At 33.4% G+C, this 26,653-nt stretch overlaps 1 protein-coding gene across 11 annotated transcripts in view; it reads right to left on the bottom strand.

Moving 5' to 3' along the window:
• The window catches only part of LOC127733848 (uncharacterized), a 282,424-nt gene that overhangs the window by 228,847 nt on the left and 26,924 nt on the right, over positions 1-26,653 (bottom strand). For 3 of the 11 annotated variants that reach the window (XR_007997181.1, XR_007997187.1, XR_007997178.1), the window contains exons 4-6: positions 23,727-23,799; positions 13,861-14,049; positions 10,163-10,698 (exon numbers count right to left, since the gene is read on the bottom strand). Coding sequence is in view for 2 of the 11 variants with exons in the window: in XM_052243261.1 (XP_052099221.1) it covers positions 10,451-10,698; positions 13,861-14,049; positions 23,727-23,799 (510 nt within the window). In the remaining 9 variants the exon portion in view is untranslated. Of the gene's footprint in view, positions 1-554; positions 10,699-13,860; positions 14,050-23,726; positions 23,800-26,653 lie in introns of those variants that run through there. The other 8 variants (XM_052243261.1, XM_052243262.1, XR_007997179.1 and 5 more) reach the window with 7 other exon arrangements.

The following is a 26,653-nucleotide window of genomic DNA, read 5'->3' as shown; positions in this document are numbered from 1 at the left end:
AATTATTGATCAACAAAACAATGTTTTGAACTAGTTATTTTTAAAATTTATTTAGGATAGAAGTTTTCATGTCAAAGTTAGACCTTTTCAAACCAGTGCCTCAAATTATACTGAGTCAATATTTTATTAGAATTTCATGACATAGACAATGATTAACTGAGGTTGGATCGTAAGTAAAACTTTTTTTCACTACATTCACTTCATTCTAACAACCTATCACCGAAGCAATTACTTGAAATATTTTGCCAGTTGATCAGTTCGTGGAGATGATTTCAAAATGCAATTTGGTAAACTATATGAGGAATTGGTATAGTAATAGGCCAAAGCCTACTAAATAAGCACAGTAACAGTTATTGACGAGGAGATCATTAATGACAAATGATGCACACAAAGTAATGCCAAAAGCTGTAATGACACAATGGTCAGATAGAAGTAGAACTGCTTCCCAGTTTATTTCTCGGTTAATATTCATTTTTGTCCTTTTAAAAATTTAAATTCTAGTGTCCAGTTTCTTAACTGTGTATTATAAAGGCATAAATAAATTTTAAAAGATCTATAAATATATCTTCTTTTATTTCAGTAAAAATATATTGTATATAAATTTAATTTAAAACATAAATAGTTAATATAAATAAAATACTTTATAAACTTTTATGAGCACATTATCATGATACAAAACTGAGCAGATATCTGTGAGATATCTCAACAACAGATTAACCATCATCTAAAGAAATATCTAAGCACTAAATTGCATGTATATATAAGTGTGTACGACATATACAAAATTATAAGTTGTATAGACTTTTTGTACAAGTTGTCACTAATTTGACACCCACCTTCTTTCATTAGATACAATGTTTTAATTAAGAATCTATATAATTCAATTATTATTAAGCACTAAAGTCTTTGGAATAAAGCTTCAAATGAAGACAGTTGATTGGGTGAGATTATATTTATACTTTTCACTCATACCAGTTTCTAAGTCCAGAATATCTTATTTTGTCATTATGTCATTATAAAAACATTATATCAGTGCCATGTATAAGTTTGTAGCATATAGTTCTGCTTCAGTCAAGAGATTCACAAAATTTCTAATTTGTCATCTACATTGGTAACCAGTATATACATCATTTTTATAGTTCGCTCTTATGTTGTACTGTTATACCACTGTCCCAGGTTAGGGGAGGGTTGGGATCCCACTAACATGTTTAACCCCGCCACATTATGTATGTATGTGCCTGTCCCAAGTCAGGAGCCTGTAAATCAGTGGTTGTCGTTTGTTTATGTGTTATATATTTGTTTTTCGTTCATTTTTTTATATATATAAATAAGTCCGTTAGTTTTCTCGTTTGAATTGTTTTACATTGTCATTTCGGGGCCTTTTATAGCTGACTATGCTATTGGGCTTTGCTCATTGTTGAAGGCCTTACGTTGACCTATAGTTGCTAATTTCTGTGTCATTTTGGTCTCTTGTGGAGAGTTGTCTCATTGGCAATCATACCACATCTGCTTTTTTATATCAGAGATAAACGTCGTAATGTTACTAAACATCAGTAAGTAAAATATATTGGGATGCTAAAATATAAAGAATAGAGAAAGAATAATGAGAAAAATAAATAAAGTGTAGAGAAAAGTGACTTAACAATTTAAAGAATACAGAAATAAACAACACCCCCAATCCAGACCCTCATGGTATACACGAGAATCTGGATAGAGAGGCAGAATATAGAATAATAGATAAGGACAGTAGAGAGTGATGCATTGCTAAAAAAGAGAGAAAAATAACAATTGTTCAAGAATACAGACATGAAACACCCCTTTTTACTATTTAGACCCTCCAAGATGATTGTTAAAACAATTTTGGCATTTATTCCACATCTCCTTAATTTTAAATTAATAGTATAGACAACGATATCTATATACTTTTAGATGCTTTGCAATTTTTTTACTGTATATCACTTTATGTTATTTGAGACTGGAGTCCGATAAACATTGGCCTCCTGTCAACCGCTGAATCTGATAGTTCAGTAAATATTGTAAAGTGCAAACAAAACAAAATTTCAGGGGGAGGGGGTGGTTGAAACAGTAACAATTGCGATGTACTCAAATTGGTGACAAATGCTAGAATTTTACAAGCGCACAACTGCATTTCTCCTCTGCACTTATGTAGAAAGGAACTAAACGGAATAAAATGAAAATTAAAACTTAAGATAATCAAATGTAGCTGCATTCGCTTCTTTCCATTTACTTCTTTAGAATGTTTTGTCAACAACATATGATTAAGTAATAGAACAAAAGAACCAATTGGATGATGCTGACGAATTAGGGTTTAACGTCCAGTGGCAAATATCATGTCCATATGAGAACGACAACACGTTATATGTACCCGGTGTTGTATAAGACAGACACTTTCAGTCGGATTTTTGAACGTGCTTCTTTGAACAGACACAAAAATCAAGGCTGATTAAAAACGTTAATAATAAATTCATGCATATTCCAGCGGCCAATCCATATCACGCTATATTGCAGTGACACACCTTTCAATAAAATGGAAAGAAAGTCAAAATAAAAATGCTCTTACTACAAGGATACTGTTGCACCGTATTGTCATTGCTTTTTTACTCAAGTACATCTCATTCTTAACTTTTTTAATGGGAAATTAGAAAGGTAGCAACACTATTGTCGTGGCTAAATAACTCTTAACTGACACAATTTTAATTGTCCAACCCATTAACAGACTTTATTCCCCTAATAGTCACTAAAACATGGTATTACTCACGTTATATTACAATTATGAAATATTTACTAATGTCAATTTATTTTTTAGAACCAAAGTACTATTTTGTGTCCTTTAAATGATATCTAAAATTGTTTGTTTCCCCTTTTATTAAAACAATTGCTATGCGTATAAGCATAAATACCACATACTTGCGCGACACCTTTTAGTTTTACTGAAGTTTGCGCAGACTATGAAATGTTTTGTCAGGTGGAAAATGTTCTATGATAGATATCATTTTGTCAGACACTTTTCTTTTTTTTTATTTGGTTCTTAAAATATGCCAAAAGTCTGTATATTTAACAGAGTTGAACATTTAAAGTGTGCGTTTTACTCTTAACAGACGTATAACCGACCCGATTAACAGACCAACCGCCCATATAGCCGCATACTCAATATAGATTAACCGACCAATCTCTCGGTTAGCCGAGTGTCGGCCGTGAAGATGGATCAGATGTAAATAACAATGGATTGCTAAATCTAAGAAAAGATTCCTATGATATATTAGGAAATAACCATATATTACAGGATCAAGACTTTTATTGCTGTCTTTCATCTTGAAAGTTACAAAAAGGTCTCCAAGTAAGGAGCTACAGAACATGCACTGATTAGTCAGTTAAAGACAAATCCTTGCATCCTGTGGTTGACAAGTGATAAGTGCAGTGTTATCCCCAGGCCCTTAAAGGACCGCTGCTCCACGGTGGTATAATTTATGAGCATGATTCTATCGGTCTTATTGCGGTGGTATAATTTTCAGTTCAAAATCATAAATCGGTATAACTTTAAACGACTTGTTAAATCTTTTCCGTGAGGTATAAAATTCCAGGTGAAATTTAACCAGTACCTTGATTGTTTACACCACATGATCAATTTACCTTATGAGGTTAACCTTGTTGATTGAATTCAATTGATGTAATTAACACTTGTAACAGGATTCTTTTGTGTTTTAATTGATAAGGAGATAATTAATGACTTCTGTCAACAATTTTATGGCTTCACTAACCATCCAAATGCTGACCAGTGATCTAATCGGAAATCTTAATTTGGACACAATGCCGACAGTTGTACATGTGCCGAAAATTATTTATACTTTATAAAAGATTAACTGTTGGTCTATTAAATAATAACAAGAGGCTGTCAGAGTGACAGCAAACCGGATTTTCCTGCATGAAATGATATTTGCAAATCTGGACCCCCAAACAGGATCAAGTAAAAAAAAATATATATAGCATTCAGAAAATTAGTTTATACAGAATAACGAACAAACTTACCACAAAATTCTTCAAACAATTTACCAAAGAAAAAAAAAAAAAAATTTCCAAAATATATCATTTGTACTTAATACAATGTCTTTTAAAAATCTATAAAACTTATCTGTAATTATCTTCAAAATGTCCAATAATGAACAGTTAATTTCAAACAATATTTATACCGTCCCACAGAGCTTATCATCAACAAAACTTAGGAAACACAAAATTTTGAAATAAATCTGTCACTCCAATTATAATTTTGTGATTGATAATTACCACATGCTTTGTTATCATAAAAACACTAATATCTGCAACTTATCTATCAATGTCAACAACTTTATCTACACAATGTAATGTAATGAAATATATCCTTTAATAAAAATAGATTATTATCTAATGAAAATGATATTTGCAAATCTGTACCCCCAAACAGGATCAAGTAAAAATTAAACATTAACACACCCAACAAAAATAAAATACCACATAACAACTGTGACATCTACCTTCAAAACACACGACTTAAAAAAAATAGTTATAAAGAAATTTTTGACAACTCCTGACTAAAATTAATTGAACAGATACAATCATAGATAGACTATCTATCCATGTACTTATTAATTACACCATTTCCGTTCAAAGGGAAATAACTCAAAATAAAAATAAATCATATAATAAATATCACTTTTCGCTACTGAAAGGTCTACAACTCAACAACGAGAAAAGCTAAAATTGTGAAAATTTAACTTGACCTTTATTTAGTCACAGGAAACAACATATCTAAATTTGAAAAGATTTCGTCAAAGCGTTTTCATGTTAATGAACGGACACTGTTTGGCAGCTGCCCGCCCGCCCACCGTACATCCCCAAATCAATAACCGATTTTTCCTTCGAAAATCCCAGTTAAAAATTGACAATTATGCATCATTTTATTCTGTATGAAGCAAGTTTTCCAAGCTAGCAATTGCAGCTGTCTCCTTGAATGGGTCTTCCTTCTCTTTTACAACAATAAAACTTAGTGCAATAATTTATATGTATACAGTGTAAAACAAAAAGCACATCAAATACTTGTAACCCAATTTAAGTGACCTTCCAAAAATATTCTAAAATAAAATTAAATTAGACAGGTGGCTTGAAGGAGCATTAGCTACGAGATGTAAAAAAAATATAAAAGTATGATTTTTTTGTTCAATCATTAATGAAAGTGAAATAATAAATCATTTTTAGCAGCCAGTTTGGTTCAGTTTGGTCAAAATAAGATAAGAAACATCGCTGATGAATTATTCACTTGCAAGTGAATAATTCAACCTCATTGAAACCGTATTCATCTGACCTTCTATTTATACCCTTAGCTAGAAATGGGTTATGCATGAACTAGGCGTGTTCAGCTATTAAAAGGAAAAGAATGTCAACATTGAAAGTGAAACAAGGATAAACCATTTGATTGACTAAATCGATCCACAAAAACTCATTCTCATACAGGTAAAAACGATGATTAACATAGTTTTAAAACCTATAATATGAAAACAAACAGACCTAGAAAAATTCAATTGCACAAGTTCACTATCTATTTATATCTATATTTATGTTTATATTGGGTTATATGACTGTCGGCAGTCTTCGGAGGTCACCTCGATGGTTAATTGGATGGCGTCTAGACTAAAATACACACGAAATGCTGATACATATTATTGAGTACATGCATGGTAAATTGCTTATTTTAGACTTTTAATAATTTGGATACACGTTTTAGTATGTTATAAATCAAATACAAGAATTTGAGTCAAATCGGTGAACATGAAATTGGCAGCTAATGCCCCTTTAAGGTGGATCATCACTAAATATTTCCTCAGATAGAATTTTCTTATACTTTGCCAAAATGTAGATGTTACCATGCTTTTTTCAAAATTATAATAAAAAGAATGGGTCACCATGCTAATTTTAAAGCTACAAGATGTGCAAATAGAACAATTTTGAATAGATTTTTCATTAAAAGGCACTTAAACAGAAAGAAATCTCAGATAGAATATCGAAATAAAATATGAGAAGATAGGTTGTCAAAAATAAGAATACAGTTCCACCATTTTATAAACAATCATTAGTAATTGCTGGAATATAATTGTAAGACTCAAGTACAATATGTTGTTCTTAATATAAAATATTCATGTTTAAAATGGTATAAACATTGTATAATAAAATGCTTCGCTGGGCGCAGCTTGATACGACTGCAGAGGTCGAACCCTGAACAGTTGGGGCAAGTATGGACACAACATTCAAGCTTGATACAGCTCTGAATTTGGATTGTGATTAAATATTTGACACAGCATAGGTTTCTGACACAGAAAGAATGTGGTCTAAGAACTTCATTTTTTTTAATTTACCTATTATGGTCCAATGTCCAAAATCAAAATACATGGTTAGATTCAGCATATCAAAGAACCCCATATATTCAATTTTTGTTGAAATCAAACAAAGTTTAATTTTGGACCCCAATTTGGACCAACTTGAAAACTGGGCCAAAAATCTAAAATCTAAATACATGTTTAGATTCAGCATATCAAAGAACCCCATATATTCAATTTTTGTTGAAATCAAACAAAGTTTAATTTTGGACCCCAATTTGGACCAACTTGAAAACTGGGCCAAAAATCTAAAATCTAAATACATGTTTAGATTCAGCATATCAAAGAACCCCATATATTCAATTTTTGTTGAAATCAAACAAAGTTTAATTTTGGAACCCAACTTGGACCAACTTGAAAATTGGTCCCATAATCAAAAATCTAAACACATGTTTAGATTCAGCATATCAAAGAACCCCAAAAATTCAATTTTTGTTAAAATCAAACTAAGTTTAATTTTGGACCCTTTGGACCTTAATGTAGACCAATTTAAAAAACAGGACCCAAAATTAAAAATCTAAATACACGGTTAGATTTGACATATCAAAGAACCCCAATAATTAAATTTTTGATGAAATCAAACAAAGTTTAATTTTGGACCCTTTTGACCTCAATATAAACCAATTTGATAGCGGGCCCACAAATAAAAAATCTAAATATATGGTAAGATTCAGCATATCAAAGAACCCCATATTTTCAATTTTTGTTGAAATCAAACAAAGTTTAATTTTGGACCCCAATTTGGACCAACTTGAAAACTGGGCCAAAAATCTAAAATCTAAATACATGTTTAGATTCAGCATATCAAAGAACCCCATATAATCAATTTTTGTTGAAATCAAACAAAGTTTAATTTTGGACCCCAACTTGGACCAACTTGAAAACTGGTCCCATAATCAAAAATCTAAACACATGTTTAGATTCAGCATATCAAAGAACCCCAAAAATTCAATTTTTGTTAAAATCAAACTAAGTTTCATTTTGGACCCTTTGGACCTTAATGTAGACCAATTTAAAAAACGGGACCCAAAATTAAAAATCTAAATACACGGTTAGATTTGACATATCAAAGAACCCCAATAATTAAATTTTTGATGAAATCAAACAAAGTTTAATTTTGGACCCTTTTGACCTCAATATAAACCAATTTGATAGCGGGCCCACAAATAAAAAATCTAAATACATGGTAAGATTTGACATATCAAAGAACCCCAATAATTAAATTTTTGATGAAATCAAACAAAGTTTAATTTTGAACCCTTTTGACCTCAATATAAACCAATTTGATAGCGGGCCCACAAATAAAAAATCTAAATACATGGTAAGATTCAGCATATCAAAGAACCCCATATATTCAATTTTTGTTGAAATCAAACAAAGTTTAATTTTGGACCCCAATTTGGACCATTTTGAAAACTGGGCCAAAAATCTAAAATCTAAATACATGTTTAGATTCAGCATATCAAAGAACCCCATATATTCAATTTTTGTTGAAATCAAACAAAGTTTAATTTTGGACCCCAACTTGGACCAACTTGAAAACTGGGCCCATAATCAAAAATCTAAACACATGTTTAGATTCAGCATATCAAAGTACCCCAAGAATTCAATTTTTGTTAAAATCAAACTAAGTTTAATTTTGGACCCTTTGGACCTTAATGTACAGACCAATTTAAAAAACGGGACCCAAAATTAAAAATCTAAAAACACGGTTAGATTTGGCATATCAAAGAACCCCAATAATTCAATTTTTGCAGAAATCAAACAAAGTTTAATTTTGGACCCTTTTGACCTCAATTTGAACCAATTTGATAGTGGGCCCACAAATAAAAAATCTAAATACATGGCAAGATTCAGCATATCAAATTACCCCATATATTCAATTTTTGTTGAAATCAAACAAAGTTTAATTTTGGACCCCAATTTGGACCAACTTGAAAACTGGGCCAAAAATCTAAAATCTAAATACATGTTTAGATTCAGCATATCAAAGAACCCCATATATTCAATTTTTGTTGAAATCAAACAAAGTTCAATTTTGGACCCCAACTTGGACCAACTTGAAAACTGGTCCCATAATCAAAAATCTAAACACATGTTTAGATTCAGCATATCAAAGAACCCAAAAAATTCAATTTTTGTTAAAATCAAACTAAGTTTCATTTTGGACCCTTTGGACCTTAATGTACAGACCAATTTAAAAAACGGGACCCAAAATTAAAAATCTAAATACACGGTTAGATTTGACATATCAAAGAACCCCAATAATTAAATTTTTGATGAAATCAAACAAAGTTTAATTTTGGACCCTTTTGACCTCAATATAAACCAATTTGATAGCGGGCCCACAAATAAAAAATCTAAATACATGGTAAGATTTGACATATCAAAGAACCCCAATAATTAAATTTTTGATGAAATCAAACAAAGTTTAATTTTGAACCCTTTTGACCTCAATATAAACCAATTTGATAGCGGGCCCACAAATAAAAAATCTAAATACATGGTAAGATTCAGCATATCAAAGAACCCCATATATATTCAATTTTTGTTGAAATCAAACAAAGTTTAATTTTGGACCCCAATTTGGACCAACTTGAAAACTGGGCCCATAATCAAAAATCTAAACACATGTTTAGATTCAGCATATCAAAGAACCCCAAGAATTCAATTTTTGTTAAAATCAAACTAAGTTTAATTTTGGACCCTTTGGACCTTAATGTAGACCAATTTAAAAAACGGGACCCAAAATTAAAAAACTAAATACACGATTAGATTTGGCATATCAAAGAACCCCAATAATTCAATTTTTGATGAAATCAAACGAAGTTTAATTTTGGACCCTTTTGACCTCAGTATGAACCAATTTGATAGCGGGGTCCACAAATAAAAAATCTAAATACATGGTTAGATTCAGCATATCACAGAACCCCATATATTCAATTTTTGTTGAAATCAAACAAAGTTTAATTTTGGACCCCAATTTGGACCAACTTGAAAACTGGGCCAAAAATCAAAAATCTAAATACATGTTTAGATTCAGCATATCAAAGAACCCCATATATTCAATTTTTGTTAAAATCAAACAAAGTTTAATTTTGGACCCTTTGGACCTTAATGTAGACCAATTTGAAAACTGGACCCAAAATTAAAAATCTAAATACACGGTTAGATTCGGCATAACAAATAAATAAATGTGGTCAAAGATTTTACAAATCTAATGCGCCATACTGGTCTTCCTTTATAAATATGCATTTCTTTAAACATAATTTAAAAGCAATGTAAGGGAAGTACCCAAAACGTTGTATTTGGATTACCTCCCTTACACTGTTTTAAATTATCTTAATTGTTCATTAACCATTACTTTATACATAATTTAAAAGCAGTGTAAGGGAGATAATTTCAATGATGTATTTGATTTATCTCCCTTACACTGCTTTAAATTATGTTTTGTACTAAAGTATTTGTCCATTAATGAGGACAACCTTGTTTTTCCCCCTTTTTTGCCCCTAATTCTTAAACGGTTTGAGTAATAACCCCCCAAAGCAAATCCTAACCATCCCTTTGTGGTATGGAAACTTGTAGTATAATTTCAGAGAGATCCATACACCGTTCCACAGTTATTGTCTGGAAACTAGAAAATGCTTATTTTTGGCCCCTTTTTGGCCCCTAATTCCTTAACTGTTGGTACCATAACCCCCAAAATCAATCCCCACCTTCCTTTTGTGGTATTGAACCTTATGGTAAAATTTCATAGAGATCCATTCACTTAAACTAAAGTTAGAGTGCGAAAACTAATGCTTCTTCGGACGACGACGCTGGACGATGACGACGACGCCAACGTCATACCAATATACGACCACAAAAATTTTTTTTTTCGTATAAAAAGTAAATAAACAAGTAAGTAAGTCTTATAATACATGTGACATTATCCTGAAAGACATAAAAATATCTAATTAGTATACATACAATGTCATTATCTGATCAAAATTTGAAACATTGATATACAAATTGTTTGACATTTATTAGTCTTTAAATTTGAACATTATATCTTGTGTTAACATGTGATTAAAGCTACTTAACCCTATACATGTGTCTTTACCATCTTTAATACTAATTGTAAATGTTTTACTCATTTCTTGGTTCACCTTTAAGAACAAGTCTATAACAGAGATGGTTTGTCCTTGCAGACTCTTCAGCAATTTCTCCATACTGAGAAATATCCAACCACCACCATCAATAGGGGTGTAGTTATTATCAAAAGACACATAACCTGAAAAAAAAAAACATACAACTACCTTTATAAGGGATGTATTTATTTCCATATGACACATTACCTGAAAAAAAACACACAGTACACAAGGGGGAATCACTAACAGTAAGTCCATGCTTTTTGGTACCTTACAATTTCATGGACATTATTTGGCCCTGCCACCTCAGTCATAAAAGTATTGCCATTTAATTGCAACATTTGTATTTTACTTAAAAATTACATACAGGCCATATATATCTCTATGTGAACAGTTTATAATTTATTAATAGGCTTTGCTATGTTTTAGTTACGATGTTATAATTTAAGATTTCAAGTCATTGAAAAGGGCCTGAAATTGATTTTCGATAAAAAAAAGTAAAATAGGAATAGCATAAAATAAATTGCTTCGCCGAGCGTAGCTGGATACGACTGCACAGTCCTGAACAGTAGGGGCAAAAATGGACACAATATTCGCACTTGATACAGGTCTGAATTTGGATTGTAATTAAAAAGGTAGTCAAAGAACTTAGAATTGGTTATATGATTTGAATTTATATTCAATTTTTTGCTTTTGTGCAATACACTATGCTGTTGCGAATTGACCCCCCCCCCCCAAAAAAAAAACAAAAAAAAACAAGCATTCTGAGAGTATTGCATGGCAATACATAGTCCCCTACCGGGTAAAAATTCATTACACTGGAACAAAATGCTAACTTGTTCTATAACTTGTCATGGTGTAAACAAAAAGAAAATATCAAGTCAATATCTTCAAGCATGACTAAAAACTGTGGAAAACTGAATATATGAGTGAATTTTTTCAAGTCCAAGGACCATAACTCTGCACAAAATTATCAGACCGAAACAAAAATTTGATCTTGATCTGTAACTTGTCATGATAAAGCTATTTACAAACTGTCAATCAATATTTTCAAGCATGATGAAAAACAGTGTGGAAAACCTATAACACTCTAACATTAGATATGATGTAATACAATGTATATCTATTTTCAAATTACAATCAAATATAAATAATAGTTCCAAATATTTTTTCTTTCATTTGTCACAAACTAATATAGATTTGTAACTTACCTATGAAATGTCAACTACTTTTATCTACACAATGTAATGAAATATATACCTTAATAAAAATAGATTATTATCTAATTAAAGGATTTCACTTAATAAAAATATATATATATATATATACAAGTCTAAATTGAAAACAACGTTCAAACCTATGATTGCGTTGGATAAAAACCGCAATTTTTATACGTGTGCATGCAAAACAAATTTCTTGTTAGAGGGTCTAAATACAGCACAAACAACATTTTCCAAAAGACCAAAAAAGTGAAAAAGTATATTTTAACAAAACGCATTTGACTAACAGGTCGAACAACAAATGTTCTTAAACCCTGCTGACTGCCATTGGCGATTGCCAAATAAACGGATCACCGATGTAATAAATGGATCTTAATTATAAATTTAATACTACACAGAAAACAATAAACTTGCGGAAAAGATGGTATACCACAAACAAAAGGTGCAACGGTTTTTGTACACCATATCCGGATTTCGACAATTAATGTCTCTTCAGTGATGTTAGGAATCGAAACGGTATTTGGAAGGCCATATAATTTACCTCAATTTACCTTTACAAAAATATATATATACATGTAGCATTCAGAAAATTAGTTTATACAAAATAACATATAAACCTGTCACAAAATTCCTCAAACAATTTACCAAGAATGTCTTTTAAAAAATGAGTTATCTCCCTTTGTACAGATTATATGGTTTAACATAGTACACTAACATTAGTTATGGAGTTTTTTCATGGACCATAACTCTGGACTAAATCATCAGACCGGAACAAAATTTGAACTTGATCTATAACTTGTCATGATAAAACTATATACCAAGTATCAAATCAATATCTTCAAGAACGAAGAAAAAAAGTGTGGAAAGCTGAGTTGCTGGACTGACGGATGGACAGACGGACGGACGGACGGACAGACAGACGGACAGAGTGCAAACCTAAAGTCCCCTTCGACTTCGTCAGTAGGGGACTAAAAAAATATTTGAAGAAAATTTCTTTTTAATTTCTGTCCCCCACTCACAATTTCTATTCTACCCCCCCCCCCCCCCCCCCCCCCCCCCCCCAATTTTTCCAAAAAAAAAAGATATGGTCATAATCTCAATTCAAATTTCCAATGGAGTTTGCAACCATAATTACCCATTTAAATACATCATAAAAGTCTTAAAATAGTAAATGACATACATAATCATGGCTAAAATTAATATTCCTTAATCAGCATTTTTAAAAAGTAACTTCTAAAAATAAATTGACAGCTAATCACCTCAAGACAATACAACATTTCTTTATACATAATTTAAAAGCAGTGTAAGGGAGGTAATCCAAACATAACATTGTACTTTTTTTAATTGTCCATTAACCAGGAAACCCTTGTTTTCCCCCTTTTTTGCCCCTAATTCCTAAACGGTTTGAGCCATAACCCCCCATAGCCAATCCTAACCATCCCTTTGTGGTATGGAAAGTTGTGGTATAATTTCAGAGAGATCCATACACCGTTCCACAAGTTATTGTCTGGAAACTAGAAAAATGCTTATTTGGGCCATTTTTTTGCCCCTTATTCCTAAACTGTTATGAATATAACCCCCAAAATCAATCCCAACCTTCCTTTTGTGGTTATAAACATTGTCTTTAAATTTCATAGATTTCTATTTACATATACTAAAGTAATTGTCCGGAAACCAAATGTCTTCGGATGACGCTGATGACTACGATGTGATACCAATATATGACCGCAAAATTTTTTGCGGTCGTATAAAAACATATTATCGGAAAGTCACCTATTTTGGAGCTACAACTACAACTATCAGTAGTGAATGAATGACAGAAAAAAACAAACACATGAACAGATATAAGAAGACAACTATTTGAAATTCAGGGGGAGGAAGATTTTCAAAATGAGTAATAAAATGCAGAAATTGATCATGTACAAAAGTGGAAATAAATTTTCACGCAACAAATCCACAGTAAAAAATAAGCATACCTAACAACAACTGAAAATGAATAGTCAATTAGAAAAAAATCCTCCTGATCCCAAAAATATCAAGTGGTTGTCCCCAAATGATGATTTAGTACACAAGTGTATAATATACCTGATGGTGATGAAAACATTACAATACTGTCCCTTATACAGGGCTGTGCTAATTTCCAGGTTTTAGGCCAGGGGACTCTTTCCAGAGTCTCTGTTGACTGAGCTTTTGCATAGGATTCAGCTGTAAGTTCTCCTTGTGTCTGTTGAATACTGATTTCAGATACATGTGTCCCAAAACTAGGTTCAGTATCTGAAGAAATAACAATGGTTTAGAATTATAAAGTTATACCATGGTTTAAATAACTGTAGCTACAGACTTAAGTTTCTACTTTTTGCAAAACCTTTAGACAATTCACCTATTTATTTTGGAAGTACATTAAAAAAAACTTTACTGGAAACCTGAACTGAATGAAAAGTCAAGTCTTTAAACTTAAAAACACAATAAAATGCTCCGATACAGCACTGAATTTGGATTGTAATTAAATATTTGACACAGCATAGGTTTCTGACACAGAATGAATGTGGTCTAAGAACTTAAAATTTTTTAATTTACCTATTCAAACCATATCATTATTATTTGCTTTTATATATAAATCAGAAATAACCAATTTAAAATGGAAAATTTTAAAGAAAAAAAAAGGAAAAAAAAATCCCCCCCAAAATTTTTGAACCCCCTTATGATTCATCACCCCCAAACTCAATCCCAGCCGCCCCTTTGTGATATGGAACCTTGTAGTACAATTTCATAAAGATGCATACACTTACACACAAGTTATTGTCCTGAAACTAGAAAAATGCTTGTTTTTTTGCCCCTTTTTTGCCCCTAATTCCTAACATTTTGAGGCAATTACCCCCAAAATCAATCCCAGCCTTTCCTTTGTGGTATGGGACCTTGCAGTACAATTTCAGAGAGATCCATACATTTGAACACAAGTTATTGTCTGGAAACAAGAAAAATGCTTATTTTTGGCCCCTTTTTGGCCCCTTATTCCTAAACGTTTTGGGCAATTACCCCCAAACTCAATTCCAGCTTTCCCTTTGTGATATGGAACCTTGTAGTACAATTTCATAAAGATCCATACACTTACACACAAGTTATTATCATGAAACTAGAAAAATGCTTGTTTTATGCCCCTTTTTTGGCCCCTAATTCCTAAAATTTGGAGGCAATTACCCCCCAAATCAATCCCAGCATTCCCTTTGAGATATGGGACCTTGTGGTACAATGTCAGAGAGATCCATACACTAACACACAAGTTATGTCTGGAAGTTACAAAAATGCTTATTTTTGGCCCCTTTTTGGCCCCTAATTCCTTAACTGTTGGTACCATTACCCCCAAAATCAATCCCAACCTTCCTTTTGTGGTATTAAACCTTACGGTAAAATTTCATAGAGATCCATTCACTTAAACTAAAGTTAGAGTGCGAAAACCAATGTGTCTTCGGACGACGTCGACAACGCTGGACGACGACGACGCCAACGTCATACCAATATACGACCACAAAAATGTTTATGCGGTCGTATAAAAACTACTAATTTTGGAAAATATCTAGTTAATTTTTTTGATCATTGCTTTTCCTTCATGAAGTTTTAAAAAAAAAAGATGAATTCATTCCATGTATTAGTTCTTTGGATCCAAAAAGGCTAGTAAATATGACCTATACCATGAATGATTCTCCTATGATGAGTGTACTTCATAAAAAACTAATATGATGAGTGTACTTAATAAAATGCTCCTATGGTGAGTGTACTTCATAAACAAGAGGCTCATGAGAGCCTGATATCGCTCACCGATAATTTCAGTTTCAGGCATTTGACTTATTTGTAGATCTTACTTTGCTGAACAATTTTGTCATTTACACTTTCTCTTTCTATAACCAATAAACAGCTGCGCCATGAGCCCATGATATGCCTGTCCCATTTTCAAAGAATAAGGTTCAATAACTTCTCAATGTCATATCAGAAATTTATGAAACACTAAAGGGAGGTTATCTTAATAGATATAAATCAGTCACCATAGTTTAATCAAAACTGCCCAAAGCACTTTAAAGATAATGTCAGAAAACTAGAAAACACCCCTTTTTTTATGAATAAAATTCCATAACTCAGAAATTTAAAATCGAAAATAACCAAAAACAGTAAAATTTAATGAAAATAAACTATTTCCAGCAGTAACCCAATAATGGGTTGTCAAACTTGTCTGAAATCTTCATAACAGATAGATCATGACCCATTTATCTCTCTCCTGCATATATCCGTCGCCAGTGTAACATGATAAGACTTTGGCATAGAATAGCAAGTATGCACGCAAGTCGAATTCCAAATCTTATTTTCCAATGGGATTCAACTTTATCAGAAAAATATAGGAAAACATGGTACAACGAGCTAAAATCAGTGATGGAAAAATGTGAACTTTTGGAACTATTGAACAATAACTACACAAATGGACTAAGCGTAAAATTTATTGCAAACTATTCAGAACTTTTGCACCGCATCACGAAAAATGGAAACTGGATATTATGAACATGCCAAAATTGCGAACTTTTAAATGTCTTGAAACAAACTTTAAAACACAGCAGTACATAACCACTAATATGACATGACAATAGAGATAGACTTTAGCCAGAATGCGTTGTGGAACTTTTCCATTGGAATTAGAACTTGGGCTTTATCGTGGTATCCCGTAAAATAGACTTTTTGTAAAGTTTGTAATGACAATGTATCCGTTGAGGACGAAAAGCATGTTTTAGTTCAATGTCCTTTATATTTGTGTGAAAGAAACAATGCCTTTGCTGACTTTCAGCAACGTAACAACATAGACCTTTCTGTTCTTTCTGATGACGAAATACTCATTAAATTGCTAACTACTGACTGTAAACTAGTGTCAAACTATATATTCAATATTTCAAAAATCAGAGCTCAGTTACTTTCTCATCATGACATATAAATAATCTTGTTTAAAAATGTTCTTGAAGTATAAATTTCGTATTTTTAATATTAGCGCCTTATTATAGATATTAATTGACAGTGCTTCGTAAGCCTTTGAAGGCTGGCTGATTAACTTTGTATTAATGTATGTAAAAATGTTATATCAGGTTGCACTATAAATAAAATTATATATGTATATATCTCTTTAACTCCCTTTCACTTTTGCTCTAACTGCTGTAGTTTTGAGATACGTGGCATCCATGTTTGTTGATGGATCAAAACTTTCGATACAATTTTCAAACTAGATACCCTAAGGAACATTCAGTTAAAGTTTGGAAGTATTTGTCCCAGTTGTTTCAGAGGAGAAGATTTTTGAAAAAGTAATAGACTTGCACTAAAAAATGTAAAAAATAAACGTTTCAAGGGCAATAACTCATTAAGGAGTCAATTGACTATTTTGATCATTTGACTTATTTGTAGATAATACTTAGCTGAACAATTTTGCCATTTACACTTTCTCTCTATCCATTATAATATTAAAGATAATAACCAAAAACAGTAAAATTTCATAAAAATAAACTATTTCGGACAGTAACCCTACAATGGGTGGTCCAATTAGTCTGAAAATTTCATAGCAGATAGATTTTGACTTATTCATCACTTTAACTACATGTCACTTTTGCTCTAACTGCTATAGTTTTTGAGATAAAAGCCAATAAACTGCTTCGCCGATCGCAGCTGGATACGACCGCAGAGGTCCAACCCTGAACAGTTGGGGCAAAAATGGACACAATATTCAAGCTTGATACAGGTTTGAATTAGGATTGTAATTAAATATTTGACACATTATAGGTTTCTGACACAGAATAAATGTAGTCAAAGAATATGATTTGAATTTATATTCAATTGAAGATTTCTTGCTGTTGTGCAATACACTGTGCTGTTGCGCAATACTTAGTAAATCTGTTTTCAGACTATATACAAAGAATTAGCAAAATAAATTGTGACCCCAATTTTTCTTTGGAAAATTGACAATTTCTTAAATCAAATCTTGTAGGAAAAAAAAATTGACACTCCCTCAAAAAAAAAATTTTTTTTTACCCCCCTCCCTCTTTGTAAAATGTGGTACAATTTAAGAGACATTCATACACTTAAACACAAGGTATTGTCTGAAAACTAGAAAAATGCTTGTTTTAGACCGTTTTTGGCCCCTTATTCCTGAACGGTTTGGAAAATTACCCCCAAAATGAATCCCAACCTTCGACTTGTGGTATTGTTGTGGTACAATTTCAGAGCAATCAAAATACTTAAACACAAGTTATTGTCCTGAAACTAGAAAAATGCTTGTTTTGGGCCCCTTTTTGGCCCCTAATTTCTATACAGTTGGGACCATCACCCCCAAAAACAATCCCAACCTTCCTTTTGTGGTATTGAACCTTTTGGTTAAACTTCATAGAGATCCATACACATAAACTACAGTAATTGTCCGAAAATCAAATGTCTTTGGATGACGACGACTACAAAGTAACAACACTTGGTCAGCACCTCATAAGGAACATTCATGCCATGTTTGGTTTCATTCCATTCAGTGGTTCTTCAAAAGAAGACTTTTGAATGTATTTCACATAGGGTCCTTTGTTAAACTAAGTTTCCCGCTGGCAGCCATCTTGGATGATTGATTGGCTACAAAGTAACAACACTTGGCCAGCACCTAATAAATAATATTCATGCCATTTTTTATTTCATTCAATTCAGTGGTTCTCTAAAAGAAGACATTTGTATGTATTGTCCATAGGGTCCCATGTTTAACGAAGTCCCCACTGGCTTACATCTTGGATGATGGATCAGCTACAAAGTTACAACACTTGGTCAGCACCTCATAAGGAATATGCATGGCATGTTTGGTTTCATTCCATTCAGTGGTTCTCTTAAAGAAGACATTTGTATGTATTGTCCATAGGGTACTTTGTTAAACCAGTCCCCCTCTGGCGGCCATCCTGGATGATGGATTGGCTTCAAAGAAACAACACTTGGTCAGCACCTCATAAGGAACATTCAAGCCATGTTTGGTTTCATTCCATTCAGTGGTTCTCTAAAAGAATACATTTGAATGTATTGTCCATAGGGTCCTATGTTAAACAAAGTCCCCCACTGGCGGCCATCTTGGATGATGGATCGGCAACAAAGTTACAACACTTGGTCAGCACCTCATAAGGAACATTCATGACATGTTTTATTTCATCCCATTCAGTGGTTCTCTAAAAGAAGACATTTGTATGTATTGTCCATAGGGTCCTATGTTAAACGAAGTCCCCCGCTGGCTGCCATCTTGGATGATGGATCGGCTTCAAAGTAACAACACTTGGTCAGCACCTCATAAGGAACATTCATGCCATGTTTGGTATCATTCCATTCAGTGGTTCTCTAAAGAAGACATTTGTATGTATTGTCAATAGGGTCCCATGTTTAACGAAGTCCCCCGCTGGCTTACATCTTGGATGATGGATCAGCTTCAAAGAAACAACACTTGGTCAGCACCTCATAAGGAACATGCATGGCATGTTTGGTTTCGTTCCATTCAGTGGTTCTCTTAAAGAAGACATTTGTATGTATTGTCCATAGGGTACTTTGTTAAACGAAGTCCCCCTCTGGAGGCCATCCTGAATGATGGATTGGCTTCAAAGTTACAACACTTGGTCAGCACCTCATAAGGAACATTCAAGCCATGTTTGGTTTCATTCCATTCAGTGGTTCTCTAAAAGAATACATTTGAATGTATTGTCCATAGGGTCCTATGTTAAACAAAGTCCCCCACTGGCGGCCATCTTGGATGATGGATCGGCAACAAAGTTACAACACTTGGTCAGCACCTCATAAGGAACATTCATGACATGTTTTATTTCATCCCATTCAGTGGTTCTCTAAAAGAAGACATTTGTATGTATTGTCCATAGGGTCCTATGTTAAACAAAGTCCCCCACTGGCGGCCATCTTGGATGATGGATCGGCAACAAAGTTACAACACTTGGTCAGCACCTCATAAGGAACATTCAAGCCATGTTTGGTTTCATTCCATTCAGTGGTTCTCTAAAAGAATACATTTGAATGTATTGTCCATAGGGTCCTATGTTAAACAAAGTCCCCCACTGGCGGCCATCTTGGATGATGGATCGGCAACAAAGTTACAACACTTGGTCAGCACCTCATAAGGAACATTCATGACATGTTTTATTTCATCCCATTCAGTGGTTCTCTAAAAGAAGACATTTGTATGTATTGTCCATAGGGTCCTATGTTAAACGAAGTCCCCCGCTGGCTGCCATCTTGGATGATGGATCGGCTTCATAGTAACAACACTTGGTCAGCACCTCATAAGGAACATTCATGCCAAGTTTGGTATCATTCCATTCAGTGGTTCTCTAAAGAAGACATTTGTATGTATTGTCAATAGGGTCCCATGTTTAACGAAGTCCCCCGCTGGCTTACATCTTGGATGATGGATCAGCTTCAAAGAAACAACACTTGGTCAGCACCTCATAAGGAACATGCATGGCATGTTTGGTTTCGTTCCATTCAGTGGTTCTCTTAAAGAAGACATTTGTATGTATTGTCCATAGGGTACTTTGTTAAACGAAGACCCCCCTCTGGAGGCCATCCTGAATGATGGATTGGCTTCAAAGTTACAACACTTGGTCAGCACCTCATAAGGAACATTCAAGCCATGTTTGTTTTCATTCCATTCAGTGGTTCTCTAAAAGAATACATTTGAATGTATTGTCCATAGGATCCTATGTTAAACAAAGTCCCCAACTGGCGGCCATCCTGGATGATGGATCGGCTACAAAGTAACAACATTTGGTCAGCACCTCATAGGAACATTCATGACATGTTTTATTTCAACCCATTCAGTAGTTCTCTAAAAGAAGACATTTGTATGTATTGTCCATAGGGTCCTATGTTAAACGAAGTCCCCCGCTGGCCGCCATCTTGGATGATGGATCGGCTACAAAATTACAACACTTGGTCAGCACCTCATAAGAAACATTCATGACATGTTTTATTTTTTTGGTTTCGTTCCATTCAGTGGTTCTCTTAAAGAAGACATTTGTATGTATTGTCCATAGGGTATTTTGTTAAACGAAGTCCCCCTCTGGCGGCCATCCTGGATGATGGATTGGCTTCAAAGTTACAACACTTGGTCAGCACCTCATAAGGAACATTCAAGCCATGTTTGGTTTCATTCCATTCAGTGGTTCTCTGAAAGAAGACATTTGTATGTATTGTCCATAGGGTCATATGTTAAACGAAGTACCCCGCTGGCAGCCATCTTGGATGACGGATCCGCTTCAAAGTAACAACACTTGGTCAGCACCTCATAAGGAACATTCATGCCATGTTTTATTTCATTCAATTCAGTGGTTCTCTAAAAGAAGACATTTGAATGTATTGTCCATAGGATCCTATGTTAAACAAAGTCCCCAACTGGCGGCCATCCTGGATGATGGATCGGCTACAAAGTAACAACATTTGGTCAGCACCTCATAGGAACATTCATGACATGTTTTATTTCAACCCATTCAGTAGTTCTCTAAAAGAAGACATTTGTATGTATTGTCCATAGGGTCCTATGTTAAATGAAGTCCCCCGCTGGCCGCCATCTTGGATGATGGATCGGCTACAAAATTACAACACTTGGTCAGCACCTCATAAGAAACATTCATGACATGTTTTATTTTTTTGGTTTCGTTCCATTCAGTGGTTCACTTAAAGAAGACATTTGTATGTATTGTCCATAGGGTATTTTGTTAAACGAAGTCCCCCTCTGGCGGCCATCCTGGATGATGGATTGGCTTCAAAGTTACAACACTTGGTCAGCACCTCATAAGGAACATTCAAGCCATGTTTGGTTTCATTCCATTCAGTGGTTCTCTGAAAGAAGACATTTGTATGTATTGTCCATAGGGTCATATGTTAAACGAAGTACCCCGCTGGCGGCCATCTTGGATGACGGATCCGCTTCAAAGTAACAACACTTGGTCAGCACCTCATAAGGAACATTCATGCCATGTTTTATTTCATTCAATTCAGTGGTTCTCTAAAAGAAGACATTTGTAAGTATTGTCCATAGGGTACTTTGTTAAACGAAGTCCCCCTCTGGCGGCCATCTTGGATGATGGATCAGCTACAAAATTACAACACTTGGTCAGCACCTCATAAGAAACATTCATGACATGTTTTATTTTATTCCATTGAGTGGTTCTCTAAAAGAAGACATTTGTATGTATTGTCCATAGGGTCCTATGTTAAACTAAGTCCCTCTCTGACGGCCATCTTGGATGATGGATCAGCTTCAAAGTAACAACACTTGGTCAACACCTCATAAGGAACATTCATGGCATGTTTGGTTTCATTCCATTTGGTAGTTCTCTTAAAGAAGACATTTGTATGTATTGTCCATAGGGTCCTTTGATAAAAAAGAAGTCCCCCTCTGGCGGCCATCTTGGATGATGGATTGGCTTCAAAGTAACAACACTTGGTCTGCACCTCATAAGGAACATTCATGCCATGTTTGGTTTCATTCCATTTAATGGTTCTCTAAAAGAAGACATTTGTATGTATTGTCCATAGGGTCCTATGTTAAACGAAGTCCCCTGCTGGCGGCCATCTTGGATGATGGATCAGCTTCAAAGTTACAACACTTAGTCAGCACCTCATAAGGAACACTCATGCCATCTTTGCTTTCATTCCATCGTGTGGTTCTCTAAAAGAAGACATTTGTATGTATTGTCCATAGGGTCCTATGTTAAACGAAGTCCCCCGCTGGCAGCCTTCTTGGATAATGGATTGGCTACAAAGTAACAAGATTTGGTCAGCACCTCATAAGGAACATTCATGCCATGTTTGGTTTCATTCCATTCAGTGGATCTCTAGAAGAAGTTCAAAATGTAAAAAGTTAACGACGACAACGACGACGGACGACTGACGACAGACGCCAAGTGATGAGAATAGCTCACTTGGCCCTTCGGGCCGGTTGAGCTAAAAATGCAAAATTTCCTTAAAATTACCAATTAAGTTGCAGCAACCCAACAATAGGTGTTCGGTTTGTCTGAAAATTTCAGGGCTGATAGATCTTGACCTATTAAACATTTTTACCACATGTCAGATTGCTCTAAATCTTTTAGTTTTGAGATATTAGCCAAAAACTGCATTTGACCCTTATGTTCTATTTTTAGCCATGGCGGCCATGTTTGTTGATGGATCAAAACTTAGGATACAATTTATAAACTAGATACCCTAAGGAACATTCAGTTAAAATATGATGGTATTTGGCCCAGTAGTTTCAGAAGAGAAGATTCTTGAAATAGTTTACGATGACAGACGACGACGGACGCAAAGTGATGGCATAAGCTCACATGGCCCTCAAAGGGCCAAGTGAGCTAAAAACTAATATGATGAGTATACTTAATAAAATACTCCTATGGTGAGTGTACTTAATAAAATACTCCTATGGTGAGTGTACTTAATTAAATGCTGCAATGATGAGTGTACTTAATTAAATATTCCTATGATGAGTGTACTTAATAAAATACTCCTATGGTGAGTGTATTTATAAAATACTCCTATGGTGATTGTTCTAAATAAAATACTCCTTTGATGAGTGAACTTAATAAAATACTCCTACGTTGAGTTTATTTAATAAAATACTCTTTGGATGAGTGTACTTAATATAATACTACTATGACAAGTGTACTTAACAAAATACTCCTTTTATGAATGTACTAAACAACATACTACTATAGTTAGTGTTCTTAACAAAATACTCCTATTGCCTATGGTGAGTGTACTTAATTTAATACTCATTTGATGAGTGTACTTTAAATAAAATTAAAAAAATGCATCCCCAAATGGCAATAGCTTTATAAGACGTGTGTGTTAATAAGTCTCAGCTTAAATTATTTATTGTTTCAACTGGCAAAAATTATACTCTATATACTAACTTGAACGATGCATTACTGCAAAGTCTTTCCCGTGTGAAGTCACTGTTCCTTCATCTGATCTGTTTCTGCACATCTGTTAAATACAAATACACAAATGTCCAGTCATTGCTGTCACTTAAAGGACATTAGAGACAGCAACCCAATAAACAAGCTTAATAAGATATAATACAATTACTGATCACTATACATATATATATATATATAATATTTCTGTGTGATTCATTCGAACAGTCATGAAAGAGATTTCAAACCCAATGGTACTTCAAAAATTATTTGTCCTAAATATTACCTGAGAAAACAGTTATTTTGAGTGCATTTCTTTAAAACAATAAATTTCAAATTAAAAAATCCCACCTGCATTGCTCAATAAGATTTTTAGAGTGAAATTTTATACTCTTGGTGCATATTATATCAATAATATAGCAAAGTCTACCAGCTCTAACTAAAATCTGAACAATTTTATGTTAAAGGGGCATTAGCTGTCAAATTCATGTTCACCAATTTGACTCAAATTCTAATATTCGACTTATAACATACTAAAATGCATATCCAAATTATAAAAAGTCTAAAATAAACAATTTAAGATGCATACACGCAATAGTATGTATCAGCATTTCATGTGTATTTTAGTCTAGATGCCATCTAATTAACCATCGAGGTGACCTCCGAAGACTGCCGACGGTCATAAAACCTGATATAAACATAAACATAGATATAAATAGATTGCAAACTCATGCAATTGAATTTTTCTAGGTCTGTTTGATTTCATGTAATAGGTATAAAATAGTATGTTAATAATTGTTTTTACCTGTTTAAGAATGAGTTTTTCTTATTCGAATCAGTCAACCAAATGATTTACCCTTGTTTCACTTTCAATATTTACATTCTTTTCCATTCTATAACTGAACACGCCTAGTTCATGGGTAACCCATATCTAGCTATAGGGATCAATTAATGTTCACATGAATATGGATTCTATAAGGATGAATTATTCACTTGCAAGTCAATAATTCATGAGCGATGTTTCATTGCTTATTTTTGACATAACAGAACCAAACTGGCTGTTAAAAGCGATTTAATATTTCACTTTTTCACTTTCATTATTGATTGAACAAACAAAAAATCACGTTTTATTTTTTTATATCTCGTAACTAATGCCCCTTTAAGGGGGTCTGTAATTCATTTTGATAGGTTCAGACATACTCATTTTTATACGCCCGTCAAATTTTTGACGGGACGTATTATGTTATACAAATGTCCGGCGTCCGTCCGTCTGTCCGTCTGTCCGTCTGTCTGTCCGTCCGGCGTAAACATGTCGCACCGTAACTTGAGAATGACTTATCCAAATTTCATGAAACTTAACATAGTTGTTTCTTATGATGGTCAAACGATCTGTATACTTTTTGGTGAAAATAAGATTAAAACTTTTTGAGTTACGGGACTTAGTAACTAAAACAGGTGTGTGTTTTTTTTCACATGTCGCGCCGTATCTCAAAAACAATTTATGATTATTGCTTAAAACTTTACACACTTCTTAGTTATATTAATCTTAAGATCTGTATACTTTTTGGTGATGATTCAAAATTTTATTTTTGAGTTATTGAGTATTTTGTTAAAAAAGGGGGAGGGGTTTTTCACATGTCGCGCCGTATCTCAAAAACAGTTTATGATTATTGCTTAAAACTTTACACACTTCTTAGTTATATTAACCTTAAGATCTGTATACTTTTTGGTGATGATTCAAAATTTTATTGTTGAGATATTGATTTTTTTTTTTTAAAAGGGGTGTTTTCACATGTCGCGCCGTATCTCAAAAACGATTTATGATTATTGCTTAAAATTTTACACACTTCTTAGTTATATTAATCTAAAGATCTGTATACTTTTTGGTTTTGATTCAAAATTTTTTTGTTGAGATATTGATTTTTTTTTTTTAAAAGGGGTGTTTTCACATGTCGCGCCGTATCTCAAAAACGATTTATGATTATTGCTTAAAATTTTACACACTTCTTAGTTATATTAATCTAAAGATCTGTCTACTTTTTGGTTTTGATTCAAAATTTTATTTTAGAGATATTGAGTTTTTTGTAAAAAAAAAAAGGGGGGTTTTCGCATGTCACGCCGTATGTCAGAAACTATTTATGCTTATTGCATAAAAATTCACACACAAGACGACAGGCGTATCATGCGCTCATGGCGCAGCTGTTTATTGTCTCACCTTGAAGGAGATTGGCCCTGCCCCCTCAGTCATAATCTAAAGACTTTGGAACTTTTGTTAGGTTTGTGATTAAGTCAGTTTAAGGGGAACCACTAATAAGTCAATAATATTTGGTATGCAGTTGTATTATTATTGGCATATCTCATTTCCATGGAGATCATTTGGTCTTGGTCACTCAGTTATGGTCTATGGACTTTAAAACAATTTTATAGTTTAAATCAGGGACTTTCTATACTACTATAGTATAGAAAGTCCATGTTTAAATGTTAAAGTTTATGATTAGGTCAATTTAAAGGAAACCATTAAATGGTGAGTCAGTGATATTTGGTATGCATTTGTATAGGCATTGGCACACTTTATTTCCATGGAGATTATTTGGCCCTGCCTCCTCAGTAATGGTCTATTGACTTCGAACTTTTGCATAATTTACATGTTAAAGTTAGTGATTAGGTCAGTTTAAGGGAAACCACTTATGATAAGTAAATGATTTAATGTGCAGTTGTATCATAGCACTGGCATATATTATTTACATGGAAATTATTTCATTTGGCCTTTACTTTTATTCATGGTTCATTGATTTTGAATATGTTGCATAATTTACATTTTTAAGTATTGCTATTTAACTTTCAACATTTGCAAATTTATATCAAAATTACATACAAGTGGGACATATCTCTGTGTCAACAGTTTATTTAACTTTTTCAACTGG

Source organism: Mytilus californianus, unplaced genomic scaffold (assembly GCF_021869535.1).
Source record: "Mytilus californianus isolate M0D057914Y unplaced genomic scaffold, xbMytCali1.0.p SCAF_3, whole genome shotgun sequence".
Taxonomy (NCBI): Eukaryota; Metazoa; Mollusca; class Bivalvia; order Mytilida; family Mytilidae; genus Mytilus; species Mytilus californianus.
The sequence above is the reverse complement of the archived record's forward strand: the minus strand, read 5'-3'. Positions and strand labels throughout refer to the sequence as shown.